This window comes from Cricetulus griseus, chromosome 9 (assembly GCF_003668045.3).
Source record: "Cricetulus griseus strain 17A/GY chromosome 9, alternate assembly CriGri-PICRH-1.0, whole genome shotgun sequence".
Lineage (NCBI taxonomy): Eukaryota > Metazoa > Chordata > Mammalia > Rodentia > Cricetidae > Cricetulus > Cricetulus griseus.
In genome coordinates this window covers 24,205,225-24,221,633 of record NC_048602.1, presented here as the reverse complement: position 1 = coordinate 24,221,633, position 16,409 = coordinate 24,205,225, and the positions used below count along the sequence as shown (strand labels likewise).

Here is a 16,409-nt window from a genome sequence, read left to right as displayed (position 1 = left end):
ACAAAAGAAAACAAAAAATTGGAACTATTGCCCAGAGGGGCACCACCTGCCTGAAGCTACAACAGCCAGGAGACAACCGGGACTGCAGCGAGCGTGTCTGGTACCGGACCAACCTTGAGTCCAGTCCTTGCTTCTGCAGTGTGGGTTGACGGGTGGGAGCCCACCCAAGTCCCCCGTGTCTCAGATGCTCAACTCCCCCAACACAGGAGAGCCTCAGACTTCCTTACACACGGAATCAGTCACTTTATTACTCTCTCTGAGGCTGGTGACCTGCCATCTGTGACAAGCTTCTCAGGCACCTCTGCCCACCTCATTGCCTTGCAACTGTGGAGGGAACCAGATCCTGGGTCTGGGCCGGCTCCTTTTCAGAAACCATTGCCTCCTCTTGCCTTTGGCCCCGACTCTGTCCTGGGGTCCAATATTGCCTTCGTCGGGAGGCTGGGGGTAAGGTGGGGTGGGGTGGGGGCCCTCTGCTCCTTCCCTGAGCGCCTTTCCCCTCTCCCCCCAATGAAGGGGGTGTCCCGGGGAAGCTCTCCCCTCCACGAAAAGAGGATGGGATGAGGAGGGAGGGAGGGAAGAAGGGAGGGAGGGAGGGAGGGAGGGAGGGAGGAGGGAGGGAGGGAGGGAGGGAAGGATCTTTTGCAGGGGCGGGTGAAGGCGGAGAACTCCGGAAGGGAGGAAGGAGTGGGCGTGGGGCCTGAAAGGGAAAGGCGCGCTGGGTTAGGGAAGAGGTGACCGAGGTGGCGGTGGGTGGGGCGCTAAGGGGATGATGGATGGATGGATGGATGGATGGATGGATGGATGGATGGATGGGGCCCCCGCGGTGCAGCGGGTGTTTGGAACCGCGGCTACCCCAGGGCCCAGGGCGGGAAGGCACCACCACCGCCGCCCCCGCCGCCCCGCCCTCCGGTCCTGGGGCGGCGGTGCCCTGCGCCGCGGCCGCCCGGCCGTGGATGCGCTGGTGGCGGAGCACGTGCTCGCGCCGCCCGAAGCCCTTGCCGCACTCCCAGCAGGCGAAGGGCCTGGCCCCGGAGTGCGTCTTGCGGTGGCGCACGAGGTGCTCGCGCCAGTAGAAGGTCTTGCCGCACTCGCAGCACGCGTGCGGCTTCTCGCGCGCCGGCAGGGGGCGCAGCGCGGGGCCCGGGCTGCCCGGGTGCGTGCCGCGGTGGCGCCGCAGGTGCTCCTTGCGCCGGAACGCCTTGCCGCACTCGGGGCACGCGTGCGGCTTCTCGGCCGAGTGGCTCTGCCGGTGGCGCAGCAGGTGGGCCGGCTTCAGGGGCGACTTGCCGCACTCGGGGCACGAGACGGTGACGGTGCCCGGGGCCGCCAGGAAGGCGGGGAGGACGGGGACCAGAGGCGCGGGCAGGGGCGGGGGGCTGCCCGGCTCCTGCTTGTAGGGGCGCGCCGCCGTCCCCGCCGTCCCCGCGGCGGGCGCCTCTGTCCCCGACGCCCCGGTCCCTGCGGGACAAGCAACAGGGTCAGGGGGAGCGAGCGGCACACGTGCGGGCAGGGAGGTGGCCCCGGGGGAGAGGACCTGAGCCTCCTGGCCAGGAGCCCCACACCGCCCGCCCCCCAGCCCGCCCGAGGGATGGATGGATGGGTGACGCCAGGACAGTGCGTGCGGGGCTGGATCGGGAGCCGGGTGGCCCTGGGGGAGAGGGCCAGTAGACACATGGGTGGGGTGCACACGGACTTAGGAACCGCGGAGAGCCCAGGGGGTGGGGAGGGAAGGTACGCACACGCACGCTCTTACACACGCACACGCGTGCTCACACAACACGCTCACACACACGCTCGCTCACGCACACGCTCACGCATGCTCTTACACACACACGCTCACACACACATGCTCACACACACACATAGTGGACCAGTAGACACGGGTGGGGTGCACACGGACTTAGGAACAGCGGAGAGCCCAGGGGGTGGGGAGGGAAGGTACACACACACACGCTCATGCATGCTCTTACACACGCTCACACACGCGCGCTCACACACGCATACGGGATATTACCCAGGTACACACACTCACACACACACACACTCACACACGACATTACCCAGGTACACACACACTCACACACACACACAAGATATTACCCAGGTACACACACGCGCGCGCGATATTCCCCAGGTACACCTGCACACACTCGCTCACACACGCACACGCTCACTCACAACGCTCACACGCAGACACTCGCACACACACACGCACGCAGGCACACGGGTGGGCCGATTGCACTGCGCAAGGCTGAGGGGGTCCGAATGCAGCAAACACACGGGTTTCCCATCTGCTCTGGGCAGCCCCGGGAAGGCCCACGCGACCTCGCTTTTGCAGGTTTTACACCATCAACTCGGGGTCCTCTTCTGTCTGACAGCCCCACCCTCTGTCGTTATCTGCTGTCTCCGTGTCTCTACCTCCCCCTACTCCCCCTAACGTGACGGCACAGCCTCCCTCCGTGCCTAGCTGGGGACCCTGGCGCAGCACCTGGCAGCGGAGGCACGTGCATGCCACGTCCCTGGCGCCGGTCTGAATGGGGTCCGGGTGCATAGGATATGCAGCAGGCAGCCCGGGGCCCAGCCGTGGGTTAGCAGCAGCACCCACCCTTCGGTCAGGCCCCTTGGAAGCCTGGACCTGAACGCACTACAGCCAGTTCTCACGGGGCACGCCTGTAACCTTAGCACGCGGGAGGCCGAGGAAACAGACTTGTGCCAGCCTGGGCTACGGGCTTTCCATGCACGCGCAGACCAGCACCTGGTGGCCGATGGTTAGGAAGAGTCTGACCCCACCTTCCGAGGGCTCCCCAAAGGCAGGGGGTGCATGTGTTGAGCTGCCCCCGGAGCATTGGCTGAACAAGTAAAGATGGCCAGGTCAGTCCCTGCCTCAGCCCGGGAGACACGGACCCGTGATGTTGGGGTGGGAAAAGGGGCCAGCTGCTCACCTACGGGAATCGCCCCACTTTCTTCCTTTCCAACAGTGACCCCCGAGCCTTCCGTCATATCCCGGGGTGCCCTCATTGCTGAGGACCGATCTGGGGAGGCTGCTGGGCCCTGAAACGAGAGATAGCATGCGCCAAATTGAGAGAGGACAGTGGCCTGTGTACCTCCCTCTGCACACCTTACACACAGTCCTCAAACACTATCGCCTGCTTTTTGTTTGTTTTTGACATTTACTTCTAGTTTGTTGGGGTGGGCGCGCAGGCACACACACACACGCGGAGGCCAGAGGGCAGTATGTGATCCTCTGGAGTGACGGGAAGTTGTGAGCCACCTGACATGGATATTGAGAACCAAACGCCAGTCCTCAGCAGTAACAGCAACAGCTCTTCTTTTTTTTTTGGGGGGGGGGTAGGGGTGGGGTTCGAGACAGGGTTTCTCTGTGGCTTTGGAGGCTGTCCTGGAACTAGCTCTTGTACACAAGTCTGGTCTTGAACTCAGAGATCCTCCTGCTTCTGCCTCCCCAGTGCTGGGATTAAAGGCGTGAGCCACCAACACCCGACACAGCAAGAGCTCTTAACAGAACCTTCTTTCTACCGTGTGTGTGTGTGTGTGTGTGTGTGTGTGTGTGTGTGTGTGTGTGTTTACATATGGGGATCAGAGAACACTTTTTTTTTCTCTGTGTGTAGCCCTGAATGTCCTGCAACTAGCTCTGAAGACCAGGGTTCTCCTCGGTGACAGACTGTCAACCCCCCAAAAAACCCTTTCTCCCTTAAGTTGTTGTTGGCATTTATTACACTAATGAGACAGGTCGTATGAGCATCAAAGCCATCCCTGGAAGGGATTTGCCTATGCCACCGGAGCCTGAGCCCAAGCCCAAGGAGCTGAGCAGAGTCATTAGAACAATGACTTCCCCACTTTAGATTATCTAGGTAAGGAGGACCCTCCCACTTGACCAGTAAAAGAGATTTTTGTTGCTGTTCTTTTGCAGACAGGGTCTTCCTCTGTAGCCCAGGCTGGCCTCAAATTCACAATCCTCCTAACTTAATCCCCAATAATGAGATTATAGGTGTGTATCGCCTCACACGACTTGGGAGGGTTTTTTTTGTTTGTTTGAAGATTCTGCTAGACAGACACATTAAAAGCAACTACCTTACCATCTTCAGTTAAAGGCAACACGGAGGGTGGGCCATTGAGATGGCTCAGTAGGTAAAGGGGCTTGTTGACAAGCCCGATGGCCCGAGTGCCACATGGTGGAAGGAGAGAACCCACTCTGAGGTCACCCTGTGTGTGACCTCCACAGGCAGGGTGGGGTGTGCTTGACGTCTACCCCCCAACCCCCTAAATACATGTATTTGCCATTTAAAAGTTTTTTTTTTTTTAATGGCCCCAGAGAAGGCTGGCTGTTGTCCTGGCTTCTGGGATGTCATACGTAACCCTTCAAATGTCATACCTACGAAAAGGGGTTTCTGCCTAGGCCCCAGACCAGACAAAATTAATTAATTATTTTTTAAAAGAGACTAAGTGATCTGAGGTGGGGGTTTGGACCACACAAGATTAGCCTGGCTCTGGAGGGGGCTAGTGACACGTGGCCAGCCACCGTGTGGCCCAGCTTGAGGCCTGGTAAAAACCCTGGACAGCACAGTGAGAGGCACCCTAACTGAGGTCACTCCCTACTTTCTGTTCTGCTTTGGGGTTTTGGTTCTTTTTAAAGAGAGGGGGGTCTGGCTACAGACGGCGCTGCGTGACCCTCCTGCCTCAGCCCCTTTCACGTGTATGAACTACCACACCAGGCTGAGGGCTCCGAGCTCATAGCTCCCCACTCGGTAGCTAGGACTGGCTGGCCCTGTCCACCTGTCGGATGGCTTGGGAATCTTTTCGAGACACCCTCACCCCTCCACCTGCGCTGCTGAGGCTCCTGAGGCTTCCTTTAGGCTGCTGTGCTTTTTTTCTGGGCAAGGGAGCCTTTGGCTGGGCCTTCCCTCAGCTATTACTTGAGGGAGGAACTGGGGACCCCCGGTATACAGATGACACTGGAGAGGCGCCCTTGCATCTTTGGAAGAGCCACCGTGACCCAGCCACAGACCACACCTTCCTTGTCTGCATGCTTCTGATTGTAAGTGACGTGGAGTCCCTCCCACGGCCACAGCCACGGCCACCAGGGCCGCCTGCTCACCCAGAGCTCCTCCAGCAATGCCACGGCCTCCTCCCCACTCTGGGGCCGGCGGCTGCACACCCAGGCCTGGGTGTCTGCGGGGAGGGCACTCAGGAACTGCTCCAGCACCAGCAGCTCCAGCATTTGCTCCTTCGTGTGAACGTCCGGCTGGAGCCAGTCACGGCACAGGGCGCGGAGCAGCCCCAGGGCCTCCCGAGGCCCTGCTGCGTCACCCAGGTGGAAGTGTCGGAAGCGGTGCCAGGGGGAGTCCAGGGTCAGGGCCTCCACGGACAGGCTCTCCTGCTTCACCGGCTGGGGTGCTGCGGCCTCCATGGGGCCGCCTGGGTTCCAGTCACCAGTATCTGTAGAAAGGGACAGTCAGTAATGGGGAAGGAAGGGCACAGCTCAGCAGGCTGGACTATGGCCTCTTATGTGGGCCAGAGAACTAGCCTGAAGCCAGATGGCTGCTAACCATTACCTGCCTGTCCACTTCTTGGGCTCCCATTTCATGTTTCTGTGAAACGAAAGCTTGCCCGCTTGCCTCTGACCAAGGAGCAGACAGGCCAAATGGACATCTCTTGTCATCAAACGAAGCTTCTGGTAGCAGGCAGGAATGGGTTGCCTCTAATCAAGCTGTTGACTAAAGAGGCCCCGTGGGAACCCCCAAACAAATCCAGGCTACTGCCAAGGCTACTGGCTGCTCTCCACAAACTGATAGTGAGGCCCTATTGCTTCAGGCGAACACCTACACAACTCACTGAACACGGTTGAGCCGCTGCCTACCTGGGGCCTTCGCCCCCAGGACTAGAACTGGTGTTCATCCTACTGGGAGATACTCCCCACAGTGCCAGGAGAAAGGTAGACCCCAACCCAGCTACACAGCCTTCCATCTACGATGGTGGTCTGCCAGCCAGACGCACTGGTGCAACAGAGGTACACAGTTGGGGGCGTGGCCAGTCACTGCTTGGATCTGGGGCTGATTTCCTATGATGGAACCTGTCCCTGACACTGCTCAGGTGGCCGAGAACCCGAGACCAGATAGGTCAGGGACCTGGGGGCAAGACAAACACTACTGTTCTATAAAAGGAACGTAGCGGTAGGGAGACACCGTGACCACGCCTCCTAAGGACTAGCTACAGGTGTGCTCGACCACGCCCGTCAAGGTGTGGTCGAGGTTTTAAAGGGACAGACAAGGCACAGCATATGTCTTCACAAAATTGGAACAGTTTTTCAAATATTATAACATAAAGCTTGTCATCGGTATACCACACAGTCCTACGGGACAAGCAGTGATTGAGAGATCTAATAGAACACTAAAGGAGATGCTCCATAGACAGGCTGGGAAAACAACCCCACCCCAAACATAGGTTGTATAATGCTTTATTAACAGTAAACTTTCTTAATGCCAACGAGAAAGGACAAACAGCTGCAGAGAGACACTGGACTATGGAGAAAACTGCTGAACTGAATTAGCCGGTATACTTCAAAGATGTACTAACCTCTGCATGGAAACCAGGACATGTGTTATGAGGGGGAAGGGGTTTTGCCTTTGTTTCCACAGGAGAAGAAAAACTTTGGATACCATCAAAGTTGATCAAGATTCGAGTTGAAAAGGAAAAACCTCTCCATGAGGACAAATGACAGGTATTCTACCAAGGTATATCTCATAAACTAAATAGAAACCTCCCAAAGGAAAGGGAAGTGTTTTGTTTTTATCTTCACAGGAAAACTCATCTCCAGAAGGCAAAGGACACTGCATGGGTAGATGCTTAAGAAGAGAAGGTAGCTATAGCCATCAAACAAAAGGAATGTGCCATACGGTAAACTTTATAGCTGTCTCTCAGAGAACTCTATTTCTCTTTATTTCCTAGTCCTTATTCAATTAAACCAATGCTGGATTTAGAGGTGGATTTGGCTTTCCTCCTCTAAAATCCAAGCACGTTGTTTAACTAAACTTTAGAATTTCTGTATAGTATTAAGAAGCCAATTGATGTAATACAGAATAAGAGAAGAATTTGGGGGACTTTCTTTGTCTTTTCTTGGCTCTTTCTTTCAAGGTCTGCACCCTCTCATAATTGTTATTTTCCCATGGTTGCCTTTCCCAGCATGTGTACATACACAAGCAAACATTTCTCTGCTAACACTTACGTTTGAGTCCCACACAGCCAATGAAGACCTGCCTGACAGCAATCCCTGGATGCTCTGGAAAAGGAATTGGGCCACACCTCCTCAACTGCACTGGATCCAATTTACTCTGTTTCACCTGACACTCCGACCAGAGCTTAAGTACTGACTTCAATCAAGTTGAGGATTTCAACCTAGATCTTCAATCAAGCGAATCCCATCTAACATGGACTGGATATAACCCATTCGGGACTTTCAGCAGGAAATAACTTGGAGAATGCTATGCCTCCTTCCCCCCATTGCTGTCACTAAGGATAATGTATACCTAGTTAGGGATAGCTTCCTATTGTTTATGGTTGGGATTGGAAGGAGGTGTTCAGGCTTGGACATCTCCTTCAGATGACTTTAGGGTTTAGTTAAAATAGACATAGTTAGGATATGACAAAAGCAGATTGTTGTATCTTCTTATATTTCACCTTTATGATTGTTAATTTTTGGATAGTTTACACTGTTAAGTAACCACGCCTCCTAAGGACTGGCTACAGGTGTGCCCAACCACTCCCATCAGGGTGTGGTCAAGGTGATGTCAGAATGACCTGGGAGAGGTTTTAAAGGGACAGACAAGGCACAGGCTCACCTTCCTGCTTTGGCACGCTCTGGCTTGCTGTTGGTTGGCATTCATCTATTAAAAGTTACCCTAACCTTATGGATTTCATATCAGTTATTCACCGCTTTACACAGCCATAAAATGACCCCTAATGGCATACTGCTCTCCTCATGGATGGGTGCCTTGCTCAGTCTGTCATCAGAGAAGCTTCCTCCTACAGCAGTCGGGAACAAATACAGAGACCCACAACTGGACAATGCCCACAGTGGGAGCTTGGAATGTTCGGTCCCATCAAGACTGTAAGAGTCAGAGGGGATGGAGGTCACCAAAGAAACAATGCCTTCCAGATACAACAGAACTGGCGCACGCATGAACTCCAGAGACTGTGGCAGTGTGCACTGGGACTGCATGGGTCTGTGCCAGATGGGGTTCCAGAGCTGAAAGAAATGGACACATGCCTTCATCCCTAACCCCGAACCTATCTTCAATTGATAACCACTTGCAAAATAAAAATTAGTTTTCTTACAAACCATGCTTTTTTGTTTTGTTTTTTGAGATAGGGTCCCTCTGTGTAGTCCTCAAACTAGCTCTTTAGACCAGGTTAGCCTCAAAGTTACAGAGATCCGCCTGCCTCTGCCTCCTGAGTGCTGGGGTTAAAGGCGTGGACCACCACTGCTCTGTGCCTGTGTTTTCTAACAAGAGACAGAAAGGGTATGGACTGGGATGGGAGGGGAGATGGAGAGGACCTGGGAGGAGTTGGGGAAGTGTAGAGTATAAAGTCTGGGTGTTCTGAAAACTCACCAATCCCTGAGCCCGCCCAAGCTCAGGACTTGATATCTCACTAATTCCCACCCTGGAAATCTCTGCCCACCCCGTCCATCCCCCCATCCCTGCTGCAAGTAACCCTGAATAAAGCCTGCCTCCCACTTAGCTCTTTGCCACTCCTCCCCTTGCACAGGTAGTTACCCTCTTGTGCCCTTCCCAATAAACCTCTTGTGTGAGGTTTGTTGTACACTGTGACTTTGTGGTATTCCTTGGCTCCCAATGGCCAGGACGCCGTTACCCTCGGAGCTGAAAACTTCCTTTGGGGAAGCCTTTCCCCTCAGGGCTGCCACACTTAAAGAAGGGCAACCATAATCAGAAAACATTTCATGGAACCCTCTCTGGGGCAACCGTGGCCTGGCAGAACCTCCCTCTTCCTAGTTTCCTGGTGGCTATTTAACTAAGAAAACTCGAGAAGGTGCCATGTCACTGATGAGCAGTTAAGATGCGCCCACTGTCGAATTAGTGGCAGGTCAGTTACGGGGGGGTAACCCACGGTTTCTGACTGGTTTTGAGGCCCACCCCGCAGGAGGGAATTCATGTCTGTTGATGTAAACCCAGTCAAAAGCCCATGTCTGGGAACGTCACAGGCCCTGGCGAAGAAGCAATTGCTGTTCGTTGCTCTGCTACACAGGCATGGTGTGAGTGTCAAAGTGCCTTCTGAATATTTATGCTTATACCCATACAGCTCGGTGCTGCTGTCAGAGCTGGCCAGAGAGGCTTCTTATTGTGGCAAGCCATTACTGTAGAGTCTGAGAGCTGTCCAGGGTGCTAAGGGTAAGCTCGGTTTTTTTTATTTGTTTTGGTGGTGGGGGGAGGGTGATTTTGAAAACAGAGTTTCTCCATGTAGCCCTAGCTGTCCTGGAACTGGCTCTGTAGACCAAGCTGGCCTGGAACTCAGGGATCCACCTGCCCCAGCCTCCAGAGTGCTGGGATTAAAGGTGTGCGCCACCACCGCCCAGCCGGGATGTTGGTCTTGAATGCTCAGCTCTAAGTGGGACACCTGTGTTACTCCATCCAAGACCCAGGGTATAGGGAACTAGAGAGGGAACAGAGAATGTGGGAGCCAGAGAAAGGCGCGGATGAACTCCCAGCAGTTGTGATGACTTGCAAGTCTTGGCCTGTCAACATTCTCTCTTGAGGGGAGTGTGTGTGTGTGTGTGGGGGGGGGACACACAAGAGACCCTGAGCCTCCAAGGGGACCTATAGGCAGTTAACTGTTGCCTATAGACGTTTTCTTCAGTGGTGTAGTCACTTCCACGTTGTCTACACTCCTGTGAATAACCCCGTCACCCATGTTCTTTTGCTGCTCGGAGCTGGGCAACGGCGGCTCCATGACTCCAGTTTCACTCGGTTTCTGCATGCATAGCCCTTCTGCCGCCACCTAAGGCATGCATGCACGATGCAGCCATGCAACCTTTGACAGCTGGCAGTGAGGAGCGATCCTGGGGCAGGGAGAGAGGCCGAGGATTAGAGAGGCCCTGCGACCGGGAAAAGTTCCCTAAGGAGAAGGCCCAGGCCCAGGAGAGGGTAGGCGCGAAGTGACAGGGTGCTGAGGAGAAACCACGGGAGTGGGAGGAGAGAGGCTGGGCGCAGAGACCGGGCAAGGCTGCCCAGGACCCAGGGAGAGGGAGAAGCCAGGGTATCAACAACCCATGCTCAGGTAGCTGGAAAGAAAAAGACTACAATACACAAAAGGAGGGAGACAATTTGAGAAGGGGAAAGGACCAGCGGGAGTGACCGGAGGGCAAGAGAGGGTTATGAATTTCATGTGAATAGGATAAAATAGATTATACACATACATGCCATGGGATCCATTATTGGCATAGTTAATACATGCTAGGCCAGGCGTTGGTGGCGCACGCCTTTAATCCCAGCACTCGGGAGGCAGTGGCAGGAGGATCTCTGTGAGTTCGAGACCAGCCTGGTTCACAGAGCGAGTGCCAGGAAATGCTCCAGCAACCACATGGTGGCTCACAACCATCTACAATGAGATCTGGTGCCCTCTTCTGGCCTTACATGCATACACGCAGGTGGAACACACACACACACACACACACACACACACACACACACACACACACACACAGAGAGAGAGAGAGAGAGAGAGAGAGAGAGAGAGAGAAAATAAGTAAATCTTTTAAAGAGAACACAGGATGGACTCTCAATGGTAGCAAATGCTCACATGCAGGTTACTATCTGCCCTAATGCTACCAGGTTATTGCAGGCTTCTACCCAGTTTCTGATTTTTTTTTTTTTTTTGAGTCTCACATGGCCTAGGCGGGCCTCTCTCTCGCTATGTAGCCTAGGATAACTTTGAACTTCTGGATCTTAGAGCAGGAGCTACTGCCTCCACTTTACTAGACCGGCATAATTCCTAACTGCATTCTAAAACTTACTCTCGGATCTACAGGTACAAGTGTAGCTCACACCGCTTATCAAAGAAACTTCGGTTTACAGCAAACGGAGGCCAAAACAGAAAACCACAGCTGTCACAATAAAGAGGTCAACGGACTGTAGGGGCTGTCCCAAAGGATACACCTACAACACCATGCTTGTCCCCGAGGCCGGGGGGGGGGGCACTGAAGAAGAAGGGATGGAAAGACTGTTATGTAAGAGCCAGAGAACCACGGAGCCTGCTGTGATGTTTCATCTCCTAGAAATGACAGGGAACCTCGACACCTCAACGATACTGCTGTCACCGACTGGAAGAGTGACAGAATCAAAGCATATGCTAGCTCAGAGGGTAGAAACCCCACGGAATTCCCAACCCTAGACAAAGAACTGGAGGCGACTAATGACAACCAGAAGAGGAAGAATTAGCGTCTCTCAGGGATCAGTCTCCTAACTGGTTTCACCATACCAAATGGTTAGCCCTGAATTCATATACACACAAGCGATACTAAATGAACTGAGCAGGCTGTGCTTATATAGCCATGCACTAAAATGTGTGTGTGTGTGTGTGTGTGTGTGTGTGTGTGTGTGTGTAGTATGCATACACACACACAGTCAAAAAAAAAAAGAACCCATCAATTTGGGAGTACGGAGGAGTATGTGAGGTCTTGGGGGGAATGGCGTAACTACATTTTAATTTTTAATAATGAGTTGCTGAGAGCTGGATTAACTGAATACAGCTGAGAGGATCAACTCTCACTGTTGATGGGACACTGTAAACACGCCTCCCCATTACTGTTGAAATACTCCAAAAGGCAGAGACCCAACACCCAACATTGTTTTTGTTTTTGTTTTTTGAGACAGGGTTTCTCTGTATTGCTTTGGAGCCTGTCCTGGAACTAGCTCTTGTAGACCAGGCTGGCCTCGAACTCACAGAGATCCGCCTGCCTCTGCCTCCCAAGTGCTGGGATTAAAGGCGTGCGCCACCAACACCTGGCCCCAACACCCAACATTGTAAAGGGACTCCTATAAGGAATGAGAACGTGCCAGGGGCCGGCGAGATGGCTCAGTGGGTAAAGGTGCTTACCTCCATGCCTGAGGACCTGAGGTTGAGCCCCAGACCCCCAAGGTAACAGGAAAGAACTGACACCTTCAAGTTGCCCTCTGACAACCTATATGTATGCCCTGGTATGCCCTGGGCTGCTCCTCCTCACCCCACATAAACATACAAAATAAATGAAATTAAAAAGAGGGGGGGAGGGGGAGGGGAAGGAGAGAGCAAGCCTTTTTTAGCATGCTAAAAACAAACAACAACAACAAAAACTGTAGTTGCAGACTGTTTTAGCCACCGTATGAGTCATGGGTGATGGGATTTCAGCCATGGTCATCAGGGCTGGAGAGATGGCTCAGTGGTTAAGAGCACCGGCTCTTCTTCCAGAGGTCCTGAGTTCAATTCCCAGCAACCACATGGCAGCTCACAAGTGTCTCTAAGTCCAGTTTCAGGGTTTCTCACACCCTCATATAGACACCGATGCACATAAAAATAAGTGTGTGTGTGTGTGTGTGTGTGTGTGTGTGTGTGTGTGTGTGTAAAAGAACCCTGGTCACCTACAAGAGCAACAAGCGCTCTTAACCACTGGACCATGTTGCCAGTCCCTCAGCCTGTTTACCTTTAAGGTTCAATTAGACTGTTTGTTCTGTGGCTTTACTATCTTGAAAGTAAAACTTGCCACAAACTACACATCAATTTCCCCAAACCAAGTCCTTGCTTATACGATGAAAAGGGAAAACAAACAACTAAGCCTGGCTGAGCACCACTGTGGCACGGATGCTAGGCAGGAAGAAAGGGAAAGGGAGCCCTGTGCAGCCCTCTTCCTCCTAGGAACCCTGGAAGACACACCTATCAGCACAATTAGCTTCCTCTGACTGAGCAGTCAGTAGCCCCCTTATAAAAGCCTGCTGTAGGCTGGGCAGCGGTGGTGCACGCCTTTAGTCCTAGCACCCTGGAAACAGAGGCAGGCGGAGGGATCTGTGTGAGCTGGAGGCCAGCCTGGTCTACAGAGCGAGTTCCAGGACGGCCAGGGCTGCTACCCAGAGAAACCCTGTCTCGAAGAACCAAAACAAACAAAGAAGCCCTCTGCAGATGTCTGTCACATCTGGATCCGGTGAAGGGGGACTTCCTTGAGGTGAGATCCAATTCCTGCAATATGGGAAAATCCAGTTTTATGACTTGAACCGGCTAGCCTAAAGCCAGATCGAGACAGACAGCAAACCTGTGTGGATGAGGTAAGAAAATCTTAACAGTCTACTTAAGTGAGATACCTACTTCGTGTCCCCCCCGCAGAAGCTGTACCTTAGACAGACAGTAGCCTGCACACCTTCACCGCTGGGCCTTGTGAGGTGGGGGTGGGGGGCAGGAATCGGTGCAGAAAATTCAAAAGGAGGCCTACGTCACAGGTGGAGATGGAAAACCTCCAAGCTGGCCGGAGCTCATATTCGGGCGCTGGCCTTCAGGGGCCAGATCAAAAATAAACCCAAGTGGGTGATAAAGATCACAGACTAGCTTGTAACTGATTGCAGGGAAAGCTCAAGCCATGTTGGTGGGGTGGGGTGGGGGGAGGCTTGAAACCCGCGCCACAGGAAAAGCAGGATGGGTGAGATAAACAGCTCCGTCTTTCCCACGCGGAGCTTACAAAACTAAGAAGTCAATTAGTGACACTAGCTAGTTACTAGTCTTTCTGAGTCCCAGGCCACAGAGAGCGACTCTCAGCCGACACACTGGTTAAATATTTCCTCCTCGGCTGACCCCAAAGGATGGGCTGCTGATGTCTTGCCCAAGGTCCAAGTCACCATAGGAGGAGGGGCGTTTCGTGTCCCCCCTTCAACAATTTCTGACTTTTTTTTTTTCCCCCTGCTTTGCCATTTCTCCAAGCTGTTGACTTTTTGGCCTGTGGGGGCCTAAGGCTGGGGTTAGATGTCTTGGCCTTATTATTAAAAGTCACTCACTGAAACTAAAGCTTGCTGCTTCAGCTGGGATGACAAGCCAGGGAGCACACCCTGAGGTGTCCCTGTGCTCAGTGTTTACCTGAGCACTGATCCAAACTCGGGTCCTCGGTTTACACTTTCCCCATGGAGCCATCTCCTTACCATGCGTTTTTGCTTTGTTTTGCTGTTGCCTTTGCTTCAACCAAATGTATAACTTGCAGGGTCCCCGTCTTCTACCTCACGGCCCTAGGTTCAATGGTCCTTCAAAGGGCCAGGCATCTGCAACCGGGGACTCTGTGCTCTCAGCCACACAACACACCAAATATTTACTCAGAGGACAAGAGCCGCAGAATTGGAGCAAATTCCAGCCAGCTACCAGCAATGCGTCCTTGGGCAAAGAACAATTGCCCCTTTCACACACTATCTCCATTTCCTTGGCTGTAAAGTGGGGGCAACAATCCAGGCTGGAGAGAGTCAACTAGAAGAGTACAGAAGGACCCAGAACAGGGTTGGAGAGATGGCTCTGTGTTTAACAGCATCAGGTGCTGCTCTTGTAGAGGACCTGGGTTCAATTCCCAGCATCAGCCTGGCAGCTCACAACTGTAACTCCAGTTCCAGGGGATTCAACAGACACACAGGCAGGCAAAACACGAATGCACATAAAATAACCATGATTAAAAAGGGGTCTGGCCGGGCGTTGGTGGCGCACGCCTTGAATCCCAGCACTCGGGAGGCAGAGGCAGGGGGATCTCTGTGAGTTCGAGGCCAGCCTGGTCTACAGAGTGAGTACCAGGTTAGGCTCCAAAGCTACACAGAGAAACCCTGTCTCGAAAAACCAAAAAAAAAAAAAAAAAAAATTAAAAAAGGGGGGTCTGGAGAGACGGCCCAGAGTTTAGAGCACTGGCTGCTCTTCTAGAGGTCATGAGTTCAATTCCCAGCAACCACACGATGGCTCACAACCACCAATAATGCGCTCTGGTGCCCTCTTCTGGCCTGCATTGCAGGCAGAACACTGAACACTGTATATAATAAATAAGTAAATCTTTTTTTTTTAAGTCAGCAATAAAAATTTTAGAACTGTAAAATCGTAATTCTAAAAAAAAAAAAAATCATTGAAAAGCAAACAAAAAACAGCCTGGTCTACAGAGGTAGTTCCAGGGCAGCTAGGGCTGTTACACAGAGAAACACTGTCTCGAAAAACCAAGAAAAAGAAGAAAAAGTACACAGAACAGCACCTGGCAATGAACGAAACTCCACCTGGGTGCTCAAATTTGCATGCACTATTATTAACACGCGTTTACCGTCAAGCTCCTTGTGAGAAGTTTAACAAGTGCCCAAGACTAAACTATAAGTTGGAGCGGGTGTTAAAACGGGACATAAAAGGGGGTGAAGACCGGTGTTGTGGTGCATTTCTTTTTATTCCAGCAGTTTCTCGGGGGGGGGGGGATGAAGACAGGAAGAGCGGGAGGAGTTCAAGGCTTGGCTGCACAGGGCGTGCGCTTAGCCTGGGCTACAGGGGACGCAACCTAAAACAAAACTAAACAACCCAACAGCGGGGCGGACGCTTGTAACCCCGGCACTTGGGAGGCTGGGCCAGGAGGCTCATCAGGACCCCAAAAGAGTTGAGTCCATCTCACCCTGCTAAAAAAAAAAAAAGCCAAGTCTCCAAAGCCCTTGTGCACATTAACGAAAATCGCCTCTCGCGACGAGCTAATGAGGCGGGGACTGCTTTCAAAAAGCCGTGCACGGGGCAGGTCCTCGCCCTCCCGAACCCCCTCCACTCGCAGACAGAAAGACGTGCACGCGAACTTAGCAGCAGCAGCAGCAGCAGCAGCGCACAGGGCGAGCACAGCGCAGAGCACACAGTGCAGAGCAGAGTGCGAGCCATCTCCGCGGCCGTGCCCCTGCACGAACCCCTTGCCCTCAGCCCTCCTCCAAGGGGTGAGAGGTCCCGGGGACCCAGGCGTCCTGGGTGGGGCCGAACCCTCCACCCGGAGCACCCCCAGCCCCCTCCCGCGGACTGCCCAGCCCCCCCGACCCAGGCCTCCAGCTCTGCACCCCGCGATCCTCCCGCTCCCCCGCGGCCCCAGCCTCTTTAGCATCGCCCTCCCCAAACCGCCCATCCCTCCCTCCACCCCCCCCCCCCCCCCCGCAGACCCGAGCACCCCTCCCCCTGGTCCCTCCCTCCCGCCCCCCCACCACTAGCTCACCTCACTCTTCCAGGGCGAGGCCCCCCAAAGCACCCTCACCTCCCCGCACATGCGCACAGCAGCTCGCCGGGACTCCCATGCCCCAGCAGGCTTTGCGCCAAACTCACCCGTCCCTCCCCCCCATCCCCATCCCCACCCCGCCCCCGTCCCCTCACCCCAACACTCGGAATCGCCG

General features: G+C 53.8%; 2 protein-coding genes across 3 annotated transcripts in view; both read right to left on the bottom strand.

The window, feature by feature from the left end:
• Galp (galanin like peptide) overlaps nucleotides 1-16,315 on the bottom strand; it is a 36,755-nt gene extending 20,440 nt beyond the window's left edge. Inside the window, exon 1 of one of the 2 annotated variants that reach the window (XM_027430828.2) lies at nucleotides 16,235-16,315. The gene's annotated coding sequence lies outside the window, so the exon portion shown is untranslated. Of the gene's footprint in view, nucleotides 1-2,942; nucleotides 3,052-16,234 lie in introns of those variants that run through there. The other variant, XM_027430827.2, reaches the window with a different exon arrangement.
• Nucleotides 717-16,364, bottom strand: LOC113837276 (zinc finger protein 444-like). Its single transcript, XM_027430819.2, is given in 5 exon segments — nucleotides 717-902; nucleotides 905-1,458; nucleotides 2,943-3,051; nucleotides 5,114-5,454; nucleotides 16,235-16,364. Coding segments are annotated over 4 exon segments (1,029 nt in total). The 5' UTR covers nucleotides 5,426-5,454; nucleotides 16,235-16,364; the 3' UTR covers nucleotides 717-848.
• Nucleotides 16,365-16,409: the final 45 nt, after the last annotated feature.